We start from the raw sequence: 19,925 nt of genomic DNA on the forward strand, positions 1-19,925 counted from the left end.
AGCAACCTTGTGAGCTTAGCCAAAGCCCTCCCACTTATCTCCATCATTGATTCAACATCTATGTGAGATTGCGAGAGAATCCAAGTGCATTGCTTGAGTGATTGCATCTAGAGGCACTTGGTGTTCATGTTTCGCTGCCAGATTCGCTTGTTACTCTTGGTGGTTGCTGCCACCTAGATGGCTTGGAGCAGCGGAGGAGTGGCATGAGTTGGTGATTGTTCATGGCCATCTCCCGATGACTATGAGGGGTCTTGTGCCTTCCCCAGCAGAGCGCCGAAAGGTAACTCTAGTGGATTGCTCATGTCATTGAGTTACCTCACTTGTGGGTAGGTTCTCGTGTCATTGAGTTACCTCACTTGTGGGTAGGTTCTTGCGGTGCCCAATTGTGTTGACGAGGTTCGTGCAACACCTCTTCACCGCCGAACCACCAAGTGTTGGTCGACACAACGGGGACTAGCATGCCGGCAAGCACGTGAACCTCACGAGAAAAACATTTGTTGTCTCTTGCCCTTTGGTATTCTCCCGGTGATTGAATTAGTATTCCTATTGTGATTTGTTCACTCCTCTATGCGGTTGTATGATCACCTTACTTACTTATTTACATTCCCGCAAACTAGTTGTAGCAAGCTCTTTAGTGTAGCTAGAATTGAGAGCTTGCTTTGTAGCTTAAGTTCATCTAGTAGAGCTCTTTAGTGTAGCAAGTGTGAGAGCTCTTGGTGAGTGGTGAATTAGCAAATTGTGTGTCTAGTGATCATAGTAACTAGAATTGTTGGATAGGTGGCTTGCAACCCTTGTAGAGCTAGTGCCTGTTTGCATTTCGCTATTTGTCATACTGATCAAATTGCTCTAGTTGGTTTGTAGATTTTTAAATAGTCTATCCACCCCCCTCTAGCCATATTAGGACCTTTCAACATCTCACAAGATGTAAAGTGTAATAAAGATTTATAAATACTAGAGAAGGGTTTATGCTCCGGGTCTTGCGTGCATTGTAGAGATGGTTAGATTCCATAGAGGATCACAGGAGTCAGACTTGGCACCAACACCACTGGTGGATGAATCTTCTCCAAAGCTTGTCCACGAGAACCTTCTCACTCTCGTTTACTACATGTAATAATGATGCTTTGCATAACATGATGGAATGTATGACATGATGCATGATGTAATACATACAAGTGTATGAATGAAACTTAACAAACTTAAAAAAGTCGAGTACATCTTTGCTTCGCCAAAGAACTAGGGTTTTTATTATAAAAGTATTTTCATTATTAACTAACAAATCAATTAATAAAAGAATCACACTAGCATGTACAAGCAAGTGATTACATGAAAAGCATTTACATGACTTAATCACTTTACTCAAGATATTGCTTACAAGAAGTAATCAAGACTTTCATACATGCATCCATTGGTTTGTTATTTAATTAAGTCATTTTAATTATTATATATAAACAAGTTGATTCAAAGCATAGCAATCAAGTAAATTAATTGTCAACGAACAATAGGGGTTTGAGTGTTCCAAGGTCTACATTCAAAGTATAAAACTCACCAAAGTTATCGAAGTATTTTCGTAATTTATTTTAGTATTTATTAATTAATAATTAAAGCATGTAATTAAGTGGATAAATTAAAATTATCAAAACAGTACCATAATTTTCATGAAGATAGGTCTAAACATGTAAAGCATACACAAAAAGTTTCATGATTAAAGGATAATTATTTTAGCCTATCAAAATCATGAAGGTACATTTATTAATTAAAAGAGGTAATTTTTAAGCATGCCAAAATTACTGAAAATGACTATTTCATATTTTCCATGGTAGAGCATCTCATAGAAAGGCTACACATAAAATTTCTTGAATTTAGCATGCACCAATAATTAGTTATGAAAATAACAAGAATCAACACTTTTAATCCATTTCTAAAAAAGAATAAATTGTTTTAAACTTTTCTCACTCGCCCCCAGCGACCCACGGTCACTGACACGCGGGGCCGGTGGCCAAACCAGACCCTGCCCACCTTTACCGTGAGCACACCGGTGGGTACGCGACGGAGCTCACCGACAGCGGAATCTCCGGCGACGAGAACCACCCCGGTGTGCTCCCATCAGCCCCTGCACCCAACCACACTATCAAACTAATGTTTTAGGGCCTGATTCGTGCAAAGCCGCGGCCATAACGGCACTGCGGCGCGGCGGCGGGTTCGCTGCTCCGGCGGTCGGCTGACCTATCTATCACTCGGGGTTAGCCTTAGCACTACTGGAAACTCGAATTGCTCTGTGGGTGACGAATTTTTTTGTGCGTTTTTTTCGGCACGCACAGAAAAATTATGATTATTCTGTCGGTTCCAAAATATCCCGACAGAAAAATACGAAAACCCACAGAATAATTGTATGATTTTTCTGTGCGTGACAATACACAGACAAAAAAATCAGCACTCACAGAAAAATTCAATTTATTCTGTCGGTTCTTTAAAAACGCACAGAAAAAATATTTGCATGCATAGAAAAATATATGCATGCATAGGATAGACAAAAAAACAAGGAAGTCCTAACCCTAACCCGCCGGCCGCCGCCCCCAAACACCCTCGCACGCACGCACTCGCGCTCCTGCTCCCGCTCCCTCTCACTGCCTCCCGCCAGCGGCCGGCCCCGGCCCCTCCCCTCCTCTCCTCCTGCCAGTGGCCGACCCCTCCCCTCCTCTCCTCTCACCGGCGGCTGGCCCCGGCCCCTCCCCTCCTTGCCCCGTGCTGCCATGGATCCGCTGCGCCACCCCGGATCCGCTGCCTCCTCTCCTCCCGCCAGCGGCTGGCCTCGGCCCCTCCCCTCCTTGCCCTGTGCCGTCCCAGATCCGCCGCGCCACCCCGGATCCACCGCCTCCTCTCCTCCCGCCGACGGCCGCCCCCTCCCCTCCTCTCCTCCGGACTCTCTGGGTCTCCCGACGTCGACTCATCCTCGACTTCTCTCCAAGTCCTCAATCAATCCTCCGGCTGCCCCCTCCCCGCGGCGAAACCCTAGCCCATTGCCTCGCCGCCCGTCGCTGCAGGCTTATGGCGCCTGTGTGATCAGACCAGCAGTCCGCCCCATCTCTCCCTTAGCCCCTGCATCTGATGTTCCTCTCCTGCATCGTACTTCGCGACTTGGACTCCATCGACTCCTCGGCCTCCATGGCATCCTCGAAGAAGGTTGTGACCCATGACGAGTGGGAGTGGAAGCTCCGCGATGTCAAGATCCGCAAGGAGGATATGAACCGCCTCGTCATGAACTTTCTCATCACCGAGGGCTTCGTTGACGCCGCCGATAAGTTCTGCATCGAGTCCGGCACCCAGCGTATTGCATGCTCCTCTTTCTCTTCGCTATTGAACTTCCCGGGGAATTTGTTGAATTTCTAATTTTATTTTTGTAGCGGAGATTGACCTAGCGACCATCACGGATCGAATGGAGGTTAAGAGAGCAATACAGTCAGGTAATGTTCAGGAGGCGATCGAGAAAATCAACGATCTTAACCCCACGGTTCGATTCTGTCTAAGTTGAGCCTGTCTGGAAATTTGGAACGAAGGAATAACGGCTGAGATGCACATTTAGGTATTTTACTGTGTTGTGGAAGATCTCGAAGTAGGTTGTGATTGCTGGTTGTGCATATTCGGTTTCCATCCTTCCTGTAGGTCTGAAATAAATTTGGTCAACTAGAGGAGCACTCAGTTTTGCAATGTGGGTAACTTGGATGTACTGTCACTGTGTTTGTCAGCAATTTAGAGCTTTAGCTAGTTTAGAATACAGGAACAGAATCCTTTCCCAAACTAATTTGTTGACCTGTCATGTCTTTGGAGAGTATGCAGGAGCTTCCTGTTGTGTCAAATGATATGTTTCTGATTTGATCATCAGTTCTTACTGGTTATTCTACTCTTTATATTAGTTGTCCACGTTTGCCATACTTGATTGTTCAAATAAGAGCCGGAGATTCCTGCTGAGCAGGTTGCAGTTTTGAACATCTTTGTAACCAGTAGAAACAACTGAAACCCTTAACAAGTAGCAGCCAATATACTTGGACCAATCTAGGAGTTAGGGCCAATTATTTCGAATGTGAAAAAACGCCCAACAGTATAAATATGGCACCTCATTGATTACTGACTAAACTCAGTTGATTGTTATGTTTGCCCAACACTAATGAGTGATGAGACGAGGATCCAATGTGACATCCTTTTTCCACAAGAGTTTTCTGTTTCAGAATGGTGTTTCCACCTTCGTTGTCCCTTTGCTTGGAAATAGCTAACAAGTTTTGTGAAATGTTTATTTATAGGAGGGTTCGGCTCATTTTTACATACAAGATAATGCTATTGGGGAACTATTGGATGTTTCTCAACGTTTGAAGACTGCAAGTGAAGTTAATGCTGCTATTCTTACAAGCCAAAGTCATGAGAAAGGTTAGTAACATCTACTGTTTAGTTCAAGATTTAATTTAGCAGAATTTACATCAAATCCTTTCATGTGTAAATGTCCATTCATTGATTAGTTTGCTATTTAAATTAAACCAGTCAAAGTTATATTTGGATATAGGAAAGTGAGGCTGGTATCAATATATCTTAATAATTGAGAAGAAAGGAGGTGGAAAAACTGAAACAGGGTCATATCTATTCTCATTTTATACCCCTTGAAACATTTGACATTGAATTTATCAAATTATTAAGTTTGTATGTAACAACTTCAAGGTTGTGAAAATTACTCCCTCCAGCCCTAAATATAGGTCATTTTAGTTTGAATTAAGGGCTAGTTTGGTTACTGCCCCGGTGAAAGGTTCTAATGGCTAGAGGGGGGTGAATAGCCTAATAAAAATTTCTACAACAACACTTAACAAAATGGTTAGACAATTATGAGGCGAAGCAAGTGTTGCGCTAGCCTACTCAAAATGCAAGCCACCTACCACAATTCTAGTTTAGATAGTGTCTATTCACACAATAGCTATGACACTACCCTATGTTAGTGTGCTCTCAAAGGCTAACTAAAGAGCCACACCAACCAAGCAAGCAAGCTCTCACAACTAGCTACACTAAAGAGCTTGTCAACTAGTTTGCGGTAAAGTAAAGAGAGTGATCAAGATAGTTATACCGCCGTGTCAAGGAGTGAACCAATCAATCACAAGGATGAATAACAATGAAAACCAATCACCTCGGAATCAAAGGATGAACACAATGATTTTTACCGAGGTTCACTTGCTTGCCGGCAAGCTACTCCTCGTTGTGGCGATTCACTCACTTGGAGGTTCACGCGCTAATTGGCTTCACACGCCAAACCCTCAATAGGGTGCCGCACAACCAACACAAGATGAGGATCACACAAGCCACGAGCAATTCACTAGAGTATCTTTTGGCGCTCCGCCGGGGAAAGGTCAAGAACCCCTCACAATCACCACGATCGGAGCCGGAGACAATCACCACCCTCCGCTCAACGATCCTTGGTGCTCCAAGCCGTCTAGGTGGCGGCAACCACCAAGAGTAACAAGCGAAATCCACAGCGAAACATGAAGACCAAGTGCCTCTAGATGCAATCACTCAAGCAATGCACTTGGATCACTCCCAATCTCACCATTATGATGAATCAATGATGGAGATGAGTGGGAGGACTTTGCCTAGGCTCACAAGGTTGCTATGTCAAAGAAAATAGCCAAAGATGTGAGCCATAGCCGGCCATGGGGCTTAAATAGAAGCCCCCACAAAATAGAGCCGTTGTACCCTTTCACTGGGCACACTGCGCTCTGACAGGACGCTCCAGTCCAACTGACCGGACCCTGGACTCAGCGTCCGGTCCACTGATGGACGCCACGTGTCACTGGCTTCAAACGCTGTTCGTCAGATTTCAACGGCTACGAAGCTGACCAGACGCTCCGGTGAAACTGACCGGAAGCTCCGGTAAAACTGACCGGACGCTGGAGCCTCAGCGCCCGGTCGAGTACAGTAAGGGTCTAAAACCGGTTTTCCTCGACTGGACGCATCCGGTCCACCTCGACCGGACACAGCCCAGCGTCCGGTGGTAAACCCTAGCCACTGTACCGTCAAGTCAGCGCGACCGGACACAGGCAGTTAGCGTCCGGTGCATTTGGATCCAGCGTCCGGTCACTTGACCGACGCTGGCATCTCCTCCGTTCTCTTCACCCTTGCTCAAGTGTGCTAACCATCAAGTGTATCACCTCATGCACATGTGTTAGCATATTTTCACAAATGTTTTCAAGGATGTTAGCACTCCACTAGATCCTAAATGCATATGCAATGAGTTAGAGCATCTAGTGGCACTTTGATAACCGCATTCCGATACGAGTTTCACCCATCTTAATAGTACGGCTATCAAACCTAAATGTGATCACACTCTCTAAGTGTATTGATCACCAAAACAAAATAGCTCCTATGGATTATACCTTTGCCTTGAGCATTTTGTTTTTCTCTTTCTTCTTTTCAAGTTTAAGCCCTTGATCATTGCCATGTCATCACCATTGTCATGTTATGATCTTCATTGTCTTCTCCACTTGAAGTGTGCTACCTATCTCATGATCACTTGATAAACTAGGTTAGCACTTAGGGTTTCATCAATTCACCAAAACCAAACTAGAGCTTTCAATCTCCCCCTTTTTGGTAATTGATGACAACCCTTATACAAAGATATGAATTGAAATTCAATTGAATCCATGTTGCTTGCCCAAGCATATTTACCATGTGTAAAAGGATATGGACAAGTTTCATGAACCCTAAATGGTAGCAATTGCTCCCCCTACATATGTGCTAAGAGTTTGGATTGTAGCTTGCACATATGCTTAGATAGGAAATATAGGAGTCAATGTCTACCACATGATGCTAAGGTATAAAAGATGGACTTTTGAAGCGTGATACCAATCGGAGTGCACTATTATACCTTCCTTAGCACCATGGTTAGCTTAATATCACTTGAAAGCATACTTTTGGAAAGATACCACTTGTAAAGACTTACTTGGGAATGAAAGTTATCTAGTGATTTCATTTCATCATTCAATCTTACAACTAACCTTCATCACACAAGCATGGATGTTTAAATTTAATACTTGTGCCATGCAAGCAAACATATGAAATGCATATTCAAATGCACCATACAAGTTCATGAGCTTGCTCCCCCTACTTGTGTGCTCAAAATTTTAGTTGATCCCTTTCCTTTGTCACATCTCTCCCCCTATGTCATATATCAAGATATCTTATGTTTCTCTCCCTTTATGATATTTCTCCCCCTTTTTCACTATTTTTACTACTATCTTTGTTTCTCTCCCCCTTTGTCATCAATGACCACAAAGGTTCTAAATGTAGATAGTATTACTTGTAGGGTCGAGATTATCAATGTCAATCAATGGGGTGAGGATCATTTTCCCAAATTTGGTTCAAACTAGAATATATGCCAAAGATATTTAACTCAGTTTGATCCAAGGACAAGCTTCTTCACACCTCCAAATAAGGGTTATCTTGTACCATGTTGAGTTAAACACTTATAGCTCATTTTCTAGATTAAACACTAGGTTTACAAGCCCATAAACATGTCATATGCTATCACTAGATCAAATCAAGCATAGAAGCAATAGTGATACCATATAAACATCAAATTCGTTTGATTTTCATGAATGAGCCTAATGAAATAGAACCATTTGAAAGGTCCTAATAAAATTGAAAATATGACTACATGCACTAAACATGTCCTTAGCAAGGATGCATGCCATGCCAATCAACTTTTACCTTGGATTGCTCGAAGGAGAGGCATGTCATATGAGTGAGGGGTGCATCAACACATATTTGAGAAATCCAATATGTTCAACTCATTCCTTATCTTGCAAAACATTTTCTCATCCAATGGCTTGGTGAATATATCGGCAAGTTGATCTTCGGTGCCTACACTCTCAATGCAAATGTCCCCTTTTTGTTGGTGATCTCTTATGAAATGGTGGCAGACATCAATGTGCTTTGTTCTTGCATGTTGCACCGGATTGTTGGTTAACTTGATTGCACTCTCATTGTCACATAGCAATGGCACTTTCTTGAACTTGATTCCAAAGTCACTCAAAGTGGCCTTCATCCAAAGTATTTGTGCACAACAACTACCGGTGGATATGTATATTGCTTCGGCGGTTGATAATGCAACACTATTTTGCTTCTTTGATGACCATGAAATAAGTGATCTTCCCAATAATTGACATGTGCCCGATGTGCTCTTTCTTTCAACCTTGCATCCCGCATAATCCGAGTTGGAGTAACCAACTAGCTCAAACTTTGCTCCTTTGGGATACCACAAACCAACATTTGGTGTATGCTTCAAGTACCTCAATATCCTCTTTGTAGCTTTCAAATGACTTTCTCTTGGTGAGGCTTGAAATCTTGCACACATGCATACACTAAACATGACATCTGGCCTTGATGCGGTCACATAGAGTAGGCTTCCAATCATAGACCGATACAACTTTTGATCTACCATATTTCCACTTGCATCACTATCCAAGTTGCCATTGGTTCCCATTGGTGTGCTAATGACTTTGCTATCAATCATGCAAAACTTCTTGATCATGTCCTTGATGTACTTGCCTTGACTCACAAATGTACCATTCTTTAATTGCTTGATTTGAAGACCAAGGAAGTAACTCAATTCTCCAATCATGGACATTTCAAACTCATTAGCCATCATCTTTCCAAACTCATCACAAAATTCTTGATTGGTTGATCCAAATATGATATCATCAACATAGATTTGCAAAACAAATAGATCTTTTCCAATCTTCTTGATGAATAGAGTGGTGTCAACCTTGCCCATTGTGAACCCTTTAGAGAGAAGGAAGTCCCTCAATCTCTCATACCATGCTCTAGGTGCTTGCTTCAAGCCATACAATGCCTTCTTCAACTTGTATATATGGTTGGGCTTCTTATCATCTTCAAAACCGGAAGGTTGCTCAATATATACTTTTTCATTGATATAACCATTGAGAAATGCACTCTTGACATCCATTTTATAGAGCTTGATATTGTGAGCACAAGCATAGGCTAGCAAGATTCTTATTGCTTCCAATCTAGCAACCGGGGCATATGTTTCTCCAAAGTCAAGACCTTCAACTTGTGTATATCCTTGTGCTACCAATCTTGCTTTGTTCCTTACTACTATCCCATCTTGATCTTGCTTATTTCTAAAGACCCATTTGGTTCCAATCACATTGTGTCCCTTTGGTCTCTCTACTAATTCTCATACTTGATTTCTTGTAAAGTTGTTCAATTCTTCATGCATAGCATTCACCCAATCAACATCCCTCAAAGCTTCATCTATCTTCTTCAGTTCAATGGATGACACAAATGAGAAGTGTTCAAAAAATGATGCCCATCTTGATCTTGTTTGTACACCTCTTGAAATATCACCAATGATAGTGTCCAATGGATGATCTCTTGCAATACTTGTTGGTTGGAGCAATGGAACTTGATTGCTTGCACTTGCTAGATCATTGGGTTGAGATGATGTACTAGCCACTTGATCTTGATCAATGTCATGAGAGTCATTTGCACTAGCTTGATTTGTATCATTTTGCACATTTGGAGAGCACTTGCACTTGATCATCTTCATCATCAATCACTTGCCTAGGCCTCAATTCACCAATATCCATGTTCTTCATGGCATTTGAAAGTTGAATGCCTCTAACATCTTCCAAGTTCTCATTCTCTACTTGTGAACCCTTGGTTTCATCAAATTCAACATCATGAACTTCCTCAAGAGTACCACTATCCAAATTCCAAACTCTATATGCTTTGCTTGTAGTGGAATAACCAAGTAGGAATCCTTCATCACATTTCTTATCAAACTTGCCCAATCTTGTGCCTTTCTTCAAGATGTAGCATTTGCAACTAAAGACCCGAAAATATGCAATGTTGGGCTTTCTACCATTCAAGAGCTCATATGGTGTCTTCTCTTTCAATCGGTGACAATAGAGGCGGTTGCTACAATAGCAAGCCGTGTTGATAGCTTTGGCCCAAAAAGATTGACTCACATTGTACTCACTAAGCATAGACCTTACCATATCAATGCGTGTTCTATTCTTCCTCTCAACAAGGCCATTTGATTATGGAGTGTACTTGGCCAAGAATTGATGTCTAATTCCAAATTCATCACACAACTCATCAATTCTAGTGTTCTTGAACTCACTACCATTGTCACTTCTAACTCTCTTGATAGTTGTTTCAAACTCATTGTGAATGCCTTTGACAAATGATTTGAATGTTGCAAATACATCACTTTTGTCTACTAGAAAGAATACCCATGTGTATCTAGTGTAGTCATCCACTATCACAAAGCCATATTTGTTTCCACCGATACTTGTGTATTGTGTTGGCCCAAACAAGTCCATGTGCAATAACTCAAACGCTTTACTAGTGCTCATCATGCTTTTCTTAGGATGGGTATTTCCAACTTGTTTGCCGGCTTGACAAGAGCTACAAAGCTTATCCTTTTCAAACACAACATCTTTCAAGCCTTTAACTAAGTCATGCTTAATCAACCTATTCAATTGTTTCATTCCAACATGACCAAGCCTTCTATGCCATAACCAACCCATGCTAGACTTAGTTAACAAGCATGTAGATAATTTAGCTTCACTAGCATTGAAATCAACCAAGTATAGATTCTCATATCTAAAACCTTTGAAGATCAAATTTGAGCCATCTACACTTATGATCTCTACATCATCTACCCCAAATATGCATTTGAATCCAAAATCACACAATTGAGCCATGGATAGCAAATTGAAGTTCAAGCTCTCTACTAGCAATACATTGGATATGCTCAAGTCATTAGATATTGCAATCTTACCAAGCCCTTTGACCTTGCCTTTGCCATTGTCACCAAATGTGATACTATCATAACCATCATTGCCATTGGTGTTGATTGAGTTGAACATTCTTGCATCACCGGTCATGTGTTGAGTGCACCCACTATCAAGAACCCAATGCCTTCCTCCAGCTTTGTAATTGACCTACAAAAGAAGATCAATTCCTTTTAGGTACCCAAACTTGCTTGGGTCCTTGAAGGTTAGTAACCAAGCTCTTTGGCACCCAAATGGCTTTCTTCTTTGAGCCTATCCATGGTTTGCCAATGAACTTAGCCTTCACACCATTTGTACCCTTAATAAGCATATAGCATGAATCAAGCTTAATGGAGGATACATTAGCATTTTTGCTCTTGTTTTTGCATTCTTGCTCTTTGTGACCAACTTGCTTGCAACTAGTGCAAATCCAACCATTGTTCTTCACAAAACTAGTCTTGTGAGGAGCAAAGACCGCCTTGCCTTTCTTGGGGGTATAGCCCAATCCCTCTTTGTAGAGAGAAGCTCTTTGGCTACCCAAGCACATAAGCAAGCGGTCCTCACCACCATAAGCCTTAGCTAAGGTGTGAGTGAGCTTAGTGACCTCCTTCTTGAGGTTCTCATTCTCAACCACTAGTGAGGCATCATAAGTGAGACCATCACTACTAGATGAGGTAGAAGTGGAAGTGCTACAAGATGGGTTAGTAGTAGCAACAATGATAGGCATAGATAGTGATGTATCAATTAAATCACAAGTTACACCTACATCACAAGTTTCAACATGCTTCCTTTTATCTTGTTCATTAAGCAAAGTGGAATGAGCTTTTTTAAGCTTTTTGTGAGCCTTGCCAAGCTTATCATGAGTTGCTTTGAGCTCATCAAGGGCTTGCTTAAGGGCTTTTACCTCCTTATTCAAGCTCTTGCATTCCTTTCTCTTAATGTCAAAGTGTTCTTTAGCATCCTCTAGCATGTCAAATAATTCGTCCTTAGTAGGTTCATCATCATCACTATCACTATCATTTTCATTTTCATGTTCATTATCATCAACATGTTCTTCATCATTTTCATCATCACTAGATTGTACCTTAGTGGCCTTAGCCATGAAGCATGATGAAGATTCGAAGAGAGAAGGCTTCTCATTGATGGCAATGCTTGCAAGAAACTTCTTCTTGGTGGTCTTGTGATCATCACTATCATCATCATCATCACTTGAGGAAGCATCACTATCCCAAGTGACTACATATGAACCACCCTTCTTCTTCTTGAAGGCCATCTTGTCCTTCTTCTTTTTCTTTTCCTTCTTGTCCTTCTTCTTGTTCTTCTTGTTGTCATCATCATTGTCACTATTGTATGGGCATTGAGCAACAAGATGATATTTGCTTCCACACTTGAGGCACCTTCTTAACTCTTCTTTGTTCTTGGATGAAGACTTCTTTCTTCTAGCATGGTAGCCCTTCTTCACCATGAACTTGCCAAATCTTTTGACAAATAGAGCCATCTTCTCATCATCACCATCATCCCATGATTCATCTTCTTCACTTGATGTTTCTTGCTTTGCTTTGCCCTTGGATGATGTGGCTTTGAATGCCACGCTCTTCTTCTTCTCATCTTTCTTCTCCTTCTTTTCTTCCTTCTCATCATCATCTCTATAGGTATCATCGGTCATTATATCTCCCAATACTTGGTTTGGTGTCATGGTGTCCAAACCGCTTCTCACTAGAATGGTGACCAATGTACCAAATCTTGAAGGCAAGCATCTCAAGAACTTATGGGAGAAGTCCTTGTCCTTCACCTCTTCTCCAAGTGCTTTGAGATCATTGATAAGCACTTGAAGCCTATGGAACATCTCCGGCACACTTTCATCCTCCTTCATCTTGAAGCTTGCAAACTTTTCTTTGAGGATGTATGCCTTTGCACCCTTCACGGCTTGAGTGCCCTCAAATGATTCTTCCAACTTCTTCCAAGCCTCATGAGCCATCTCAATATTCTTGATTTGCTCAAATGTTCTCTCATCAATTGCATCATGAATAGCACTTAGAGCAATGTCATTGTTTTGAAGAAGTACTTCTTCGGCCGCGGTGGGATTCTCCGGATCACCAATCTCAATTTTGGTTTCTACCACCTTCCACACCTTTCTATTGATTGACTTGATATGTGTGGTCATCTTTGACTTCCAATAAGGATAATTTGTGCCATCAAATTAGGGTGGCTTCTTGGTATTGTTGATTTGAGCCATTTTAACACCGAATGTTGTTAAGCCTCAAATAACGGTGACCTCGGCTCTGATACCACTTGAAAGGTTCTAATGGCTAGAGGGGGGGTGAATAGCCTAATAAAAATTTCTACAACAACACTTAACAAAATGGTTAGACAATTATGAGGCGAAGCAAGTGTTGCGCTAGCCTACTCAAAATGCAAGCCACCTACCACAATTCTAGTTTAGATAGTGTCTATTCACACAATAGCTATGACACTACCCTATGTTAGTGTGCTTTCAAAGGCTAACTAAAGAGCCACACCAACCAACCAAGCAAGCTCTCACAACTAGCTACACTAAAGAGCTTGTCAACTAGTTTGCGGTAAAGTAAAGAGAGTGATCAAGATAGTTATACCGCCGTGTCGAGGAGTGAACCAATCAATCACAAGGATGAATAACAATGAAGACCAATCACCTTGGAATCAAAGGATGAACACAATGATTTTTACCGAGGTTCACTTGCTTGCCGGCAAGCTACTCCTCGTTGTGGCGATTCACTCACTTAGAGGTTCACGCGCTAATTGGCTTCACACGCCAAACCCTCAATAGGGTGCCGCACAACCAACACAAGATGAGGATCACACAAGCCACGAGCAATTCACTAGAGTATCTTTTGGTGCTCCGTCGGGGAAAGGTCAAGAACCCCTCACAATCACCATGATCAGAGCCGGAGACAATCACCATCCTCTGCTCAATGATCCTTGCTGCTCCAAGCTGTCTAGGTGGCAGCAACCACCAAGAGTAACAAGCGAAATCCGCAGTGAAACACGAACACCAAGTGCCTCTAGATGCAATCACTCAAGCAATGCACTTGGATCACTCCTAATCTCACTATGATGATGAATCAATGATGGAAATGAGTGGGAGGACTTTGGCTAGGCTCACAAGGTTGCTATGTCAAAGAAAATAGCCAAAGATGTGAGCCATGGCCAGCCATGGGGCTTAAATAGAAGCCCCCACAAAATAGAGTTGTTGTACCCCTTTACTGGGCAAACTGCGCTCTGACCGGACGCACCGGTCCAACTGACCGGACCCTGGACTCAGCGTCCGGTCCACTGATGGACGCCATGTGTCACTGGCTTCAAACGCTGTTCGTCAGATTTCAACGGCTACAAAGCTGACCGGATGCTCCGGTGAAACTGACCGGACGCTCCGGTAAAACTGACCAGACGCTGGAGCCTCAGCGTCCGGTTGAGTACAGTAAGGGTCTAAAACCAGTTTTCCTCGACCGGACACAGCCCAGCGTCCGGTGGTAAACCCTAGCCACTGTACCACCAAGTCAGCACGATCGGACGCAGGCAGTTAGTGTCCGGTGCATTTGGATCCAGCGTACGGTCACTTGACCGACGCTGGCATCTCCTCCGTTCTCTTCACCCTTGCTCAAGTGTGCTAACCATCAAGTGTATCACCTCGTGCACATGTGTTAGCATATTTTCACAAATGTTTTCAAGGATGTTAGCACTCCACTAGATCCTAAATGCATATACAATGAGTTAGAGCATCTAGTGGCACTTTGATAACCGCATTCCGATACGAGTTTCACCCCTCTTAATAGTACGGCTATCAAACCTAAATGTGATCACACTCTCTAAGTGTCTTGATCACCAAAACAAAATAGCTCCTATGGATTATACCTTTGCCTTGAGCATTTTGTTTTTCTCTTTCTTCTTTTCAAGTTTAAGCCCTTGATCATCGCCATGTCATCACCATTGTCATGTTATGATCTTCATTGGCTTCTCCACTTGAAGTGTGCTACCTATCTCATGATCACTTGATAAACTAGGTTAGCACTTAGGGTTTCATCAATTCACCAAAACCAAACTAGAGCTTTCACCCGACAAAGTTGCCTATGCAGCGGCGTTCCACGAAACCCTAGCCCGTCGCTTTTGCCCAGGTGCGATCTTCGTTGTTTCCTCTTGTAGGCGTCCGGCGGGGCTGCACGCTAGCACGGCGTTGGTGGCCCAGTCTATTGTCAAAATGGGCTCTTTGATAAAACCTTGCAGTGTTCAACAGCTCCATGTTGTGTCGCCTGTTGTCAGATTTTGGAAGAACTAATTTATGGACACTTTTCCTAATGTGTCTCCAGAATTGCATATAAGTTTCTATGTGCTCAAAACATATGTCCATAAATGATGAAATTTCTTCTGTTAGACACTAGAGCAGCTGGTATACATTACAAAGGAAGTAGCGATCCATCCATTTTGCATACTCATCATAGCAGGTCAAATAGATCAATATCTATTGGACATCTGGTATAACTTGTTTGTTCCCGGTTCCATGACCTTACAGACTGATGGTTAGATAGGGTCTGTGTAAGGTTGTAAGCTTTGGGATTGGCAGATGCATGTAATCTTTGGCAAGTGATCCTTTGTTGTGTTTGTTAAACTATGTGATTTTGCCACAAAAAAAAGAAAAGAAGAAAAAACTATGTGAGCAGCCTAGGGAATATCTCTGTTCAGTCCTTAAATTGTTATTCTAGCTTTATCTTGGTTATGAGAAATTATCTTTCAAAATCATATCAGTCTTCCATTTTCTTGATCATTATTCTTAATGTATCAGGAAAGGGGTATGCAAGTTGAATAGTATCATGGACAAGCGCATGAAGAACTAGCAAGAGCTGAATCTTGGTTAGTCTGAGGGTTTTGAATGTATCGATGCTGGAACATTTGGATATCATCTATGTACCTATGAATGTGCTGAACATTTAGACACTTATGAATGTATTTATTATGTTGTGATGTATCATGAAATTACTGTATGGACAATATATATTTTAATATGTTGTTCCTACTGTTTTAAAATAAATTATTTTTTGTGCGTTTAACTTTTTTTCTGTGAGGATGGCTACACAGAAAATTACTTTTAATCTGGGCGAAAGGAATTTTTCTATGAGTTCACCTAGACCGACAGAAAAATACATGTATTTTCTGTGTGTTTATTTCTTTTTTCTGTGTAGATATCCTCATAGAAATTTTATTTTTAATCTGGCCAAACACAATTTTTCTGTGCGTGTAAGACCGACAGAAAAATTGTTTCTGACGGCGAACACACAGAACAATTGAATTTTTCTATCATTATATTTTCGTGTGTATTTTTCTAAGGGTACACGGTCAGAAAAATATTTTTCCGGCGGTATTCGCATTTTTCTGTGTGTTTTCGCACACACAGAAGAATGCGAGTTTCCAGTAGTGTAGGATGCTCACCATGACTCGGTCGACCTCTCGGATGAAGCGGAGACGGAGCCGAAGCGGTTGCCGGCGTCCATAGCGAGGATGGCGGCACGAACAGGCGTCGAAGGTGGCGTTTCGGCGCGTCTGCTGCTCTACAGATAAAACGGAGGAGCCGATCACGATTACGGAACCAAGACGAACACAGCGCAACAAACGGGAGGTTAAGAGGCTCATCCGAGAGTCTTGGCCACGGCGAAGGTGACCACGGCGTCGCGAGCGACTCCGACGGAGCGAGGCACTCCAAGCGGGCTCAGTGGGTGCGCAACGGCGAGGCGAACTCGACTGCGAGACCAATTGGGCAGAGGCGAAGCACGGTCGATGAATTTGTCGGCAAAGTGGAGGAGCTCGGCGGTGGCGCTGAAAGAGAAAAAGAGCGAGACGGCTACCGGCATGGGGTATTTAAAGGCGAGGGCGACGTCACGATGTTGGCAGCACCTTCGCGAGCTTGGCCACACAGGCAGCCGCGTGGGAAACGCTGCGAAGGCGCGGCCAAACCGTGCATGGCGGTTACGCGGCAGCAGGCAGCATGCAGTGACACTGTAGCAGTGGCCTCCCCCTTTTCATCTTCTTCCAATTTCTCCCAAATTCACGTAGCAACTTGAAAAACTCCAAAAGCAAAAGTTGTACAGCTTGACGAGATCTTCAACTTTGCTTAAAGGACCAACACCAAAAAATTGAAGATTTGAAAGATTTTGAATTTCAAAGAGAAGCACTTTGAAACTGAAACAATGCATTCAGTTAAGGTTTTGGAAATTCAATTAGATTAACTAACTTTGAGCAATTAATTAAAGATTAAGCACTGACCTAACATCACATCTAATTACACAGTAACATAGCTCAACTATACTATCAATCAATGCAACACAAGTTGGACAAAATTTTATTCATGAAAATTAATTTTATAATTTACCAAAAATTGAACTTAAACACTGAATTTCAGGGACTTAGGCAGAAATTGCTAAGTGTGAAATTCAGCACCAAATCCAACATTTGGGCTCAATTTTAAACATGTTTGACTTGAAAACTCAAATAAACTTTTGTTCCATATAAAAGATCATACTTTAAACTACAAAATATATATTAACAAAATTTTAATTGCTTAAGCAAATTCACATATATAAATTCACAAAGAACCTTCAACAAAAACATATCCCAGGATATAAAGAAAAACTGCATATGTTTTTGGGAAACCTATTGAAGATGGTTATACTTCTTTTATAGTATAGTTGACTATTTCAACAAAATGTTGCGCTGAAATAAAATTATGTATTTCCGGGGCCAACAATATATTGCTAATTACTCACTCCGTCCGAAAAAGGAATAGAATTGTCACTTCTGAGGAGTCAAACAATCCTAAGTTTAACAAATATATCCTAAAAAAGTAATAGTAATACTTATGATATGCTAGCACATGAGACAGAGTGTCAACTGGCGCTTCTACATAGTTCAGACGCCCCATCGACTAATTACAATAAATAACGAGAGTTTCTAGTAGCAAATAAGCACCAAAAGGAGTCCATCAAAATTCAAACAATTTCAAGACAGACACCATAAGATAGAGCGTGATTTTATTAGGAAAAAAACTCTGAAACTTAGTTTCATAATTTTCTGAGGTAAAACAAATTTTCTTAGACTAAACTAGATTTTAGTATTTTAAATTGCATTTTTCATGTAAAAATATTTGGATAGATTTTGAAAATTATTTTTAAGAATTTATGGGTATTAAAAAACATTTATAGTCTAATTTATTTTCCTGAACTTTCAACTTAGTCTGATTTATCCTCTCAGACGTGATGTCACATTAGCAAAACAACTATCAAGACCACTCATGTTGAAAAACTAAATGGTTTTAAAAGTTGAGGGGATTAAAAAAACTGAATTTGTAGTTATGGAGCAAATTCAGACGACCACAATAGTTGAGAAGGGTAAATTGGACTTTTTCCATCCATAAACCTTTCTACCAAGGTGGAGCAGAATCAGACCCGTTATTATTCCGAAAGTTAATCAAGCCCATAAAACAAAAGCATTCAACCTGAATACAAATTTGCCCAAGGCACATCACAAATTTGGACGAGGCAAATTCGACAGAAAACACAAACTAAAACAGCCAAGTGATGTAAAGAAGCTCAGAATTTTTATTGTTAGCTATATTTGCATGATCGTTGAGAAATGAAAATGCACAACCTGAAAGAAGAAATTCTGTGTTTTTAGAATCGAAAGAAGGAATTCTGTTGGTATTTTTAGTTCCGTATATAATACACCACTACCTATTTGGGATGATTTCATTGTTGCCAGGCCCATCTGATGAGCAGCTGCATTTTGTACTTTTATTTTGATTTTGAGTAAATTGCACCGTGGGTCCTCAAACTTTCAGTGAATTTTTACCTGGGACCACAAACTAAAATATTACCATCTAAGTCCTCGATCTATCTGTCTCGTGCACCAACGATCCAAAACACGCCACGTGCGCACCAGGAGCTGACATGGATTTTCCTTGCATGGATTTTTGAACGCACCCACGCATGCGTGCTGGGCACAGGTGCATGCACGTCGGCTTCGGATCTTCACGTGCGCGCCCAGGAGCCGAATTGCAGGCTCGGCCTCCGGTCTTCGCGCGCGCGTACAGCAGCCACATCCGGTGCCTGGTTCATCCGACGTCCGGTCTTCATGCATACGTACGCCTGCCTCCGGTCCTCCAAGCTTCCATCTTCACGACCGGCAACGGGTACATCTCCAATCGCGGCGTTCAAGCAACAGCACGGCTTCGCGCGTCCTCCATCACGAGCTTCTGGTTTGGCGCCGGCGTACGTATCAAGGCGTCCTCCAATCACGGCGGAATATGTCACTGGTAGAGAAATGAGTTGTAGTCCCGGTTGGAAACCGGCTTTAGTCCGCCTTTAGTTCCGGGTCACATAACCGGGACTAAAGGTCCATCCTCAGGAGAAAAATAAACGAAATTGTAGAGAGGCCTCTCTCGCTATGTGTGAGATTCGAACCCAGGACCTCTTTCCTCGCGCATAAACTCCTTACCAATTCAGCTGTACACCACATATGACAGGGTCCTGGACACTCTCCTTTTGAATTGACCTATGAGATACCTTTAGTCCCGGGTGGAAGACCTTTTAATCCAGGTTGGTGACACCAACCGGGACTAAAAGATCACCCTTTAGTCCCGGTTGGTATTACCAATCGGGACTAAAAGTTGAAGGACCTTTAGTCCGGGTTGGTAACACCAACCGGGACTAAAGGTGGCCTGCTACGAAAGCGTGCTAGGACAGGGGCCTTTAGTCCCTGTTGGTAGCTTCAACTGGGACTAATTTTTTCTTTACTCCCGGACGCAAAAAATACCGAGACTAAAGCCCAAAATCGAAGCGGATGAAATGTCATTTCAGGTCTGACGAACGCGCCGGCGTCGGCGACGGCCGTGAGGACCGGCAGGACGTGGGACTCCACCTCCTGTGCGACGACCCCGAAGGCCCGAACGCGCGTAGGACCGGACCGTGGCGTTGCTGAGCTTGAGGCCGCCGACTTTGAAGATGCCACGGCCGAGGAGGTCTCCGAGCAGCGCCGCGAAGGCCTTCCCCGGGCGGGGTCGAAGTTGGTCGCAGC

At 42.4% G+C, this 19,925-nt stretch overlaps 2 protein-coding genes across 2 annotated transcripts; one reads left to right on the forward strand and one right to left on the reverse strand.

Annotated features, from left to right (window-relative positions):
- Window positions 1-2,621: 2,621 nt before the first annotated feature.
- LOC136488657 (glycine-rich protein 2-like) lies at window positions 2,622-2,948 on the reverse strand. Its single transcript, XM_066485509.1, has one exon. The coding sequence runs from the start codon at window positions 2,946-2,948 to the stop codon at window positions 2,622-2,624; it is 327 nt and encodes a 108-aa protein (XP_066341606.1).
- A 214-nt stretch (window positions 2,949-3,162) lies between these two features.
- Window positions 3,163-4,424, forward strand: LOC136488658 (protein GID8 homolog). Its single transcript, XM_066485510.1, has 3 exons — window positions 3,163-3,325; window positions 3,402-3,508; window positions 4,296-4,424. The coding sequence occupies exons 1-3, from the start codon at window positions 3,163-3,165 to the stop codon at window positions 4,422-4,424; spliced, it is 399 nt and encodes a 132-aa protein (XP_066341607.1).
- Window positions 4,425-19,925: the final 15,501 nt, after the last annotated feature.

The sequence above is a fragment of the Miscanthus floridulus genome, chromosome 10 (assembly GCF_019320115.1).
Source record: "Miscanthus floridulus cultivar M001 chromosome 10, ASM1932011v1, whole genome shotgun sequence".
NCBI classification, from domain to species: domain Eukaryota; kingdom Viridiplantae; phylum Streptophyta; class Magnoliopsida; order Poales; family Poaceae; genus Miscanthus; species Miscanthus floridulus.

What these genes read in the sequence shown, in the direction of transcription:
- LOC136488657 (XM_066485509.1), bottom strand. Translation starts at nt 2,948, where the DNA reads ATGAGTCGACGTCGGGAGACCCAGAGAGTCCGGAGGAGAGGAGGGGAG.
- LOC136488658 (XM_066485510.1), top strand. Translation starts at nt 3,163, where the DNA reads ATGGCATCCTCGAAGAAGGTTGTGACCCATGACGAGTGGGAGTGGAAG. An exon ending in CATCGAGTCCGGCACCCAGC is followed by an intron (nt 3,326 to 3,401) that starts GTATTGCATGCT and finishes TTATTTTTGTAG; the next exon opens with CGGAGATTGACCTAGCGACC. An exon ending in TCAACGATCTTAACCCCACG is followed by an intron (nt 3,509 to 4,295) that starts GTTCGATTCTGT and finishes GTTTATTTATAG; the next exon opens with GAGGGTTCGGCTCATTTTTA.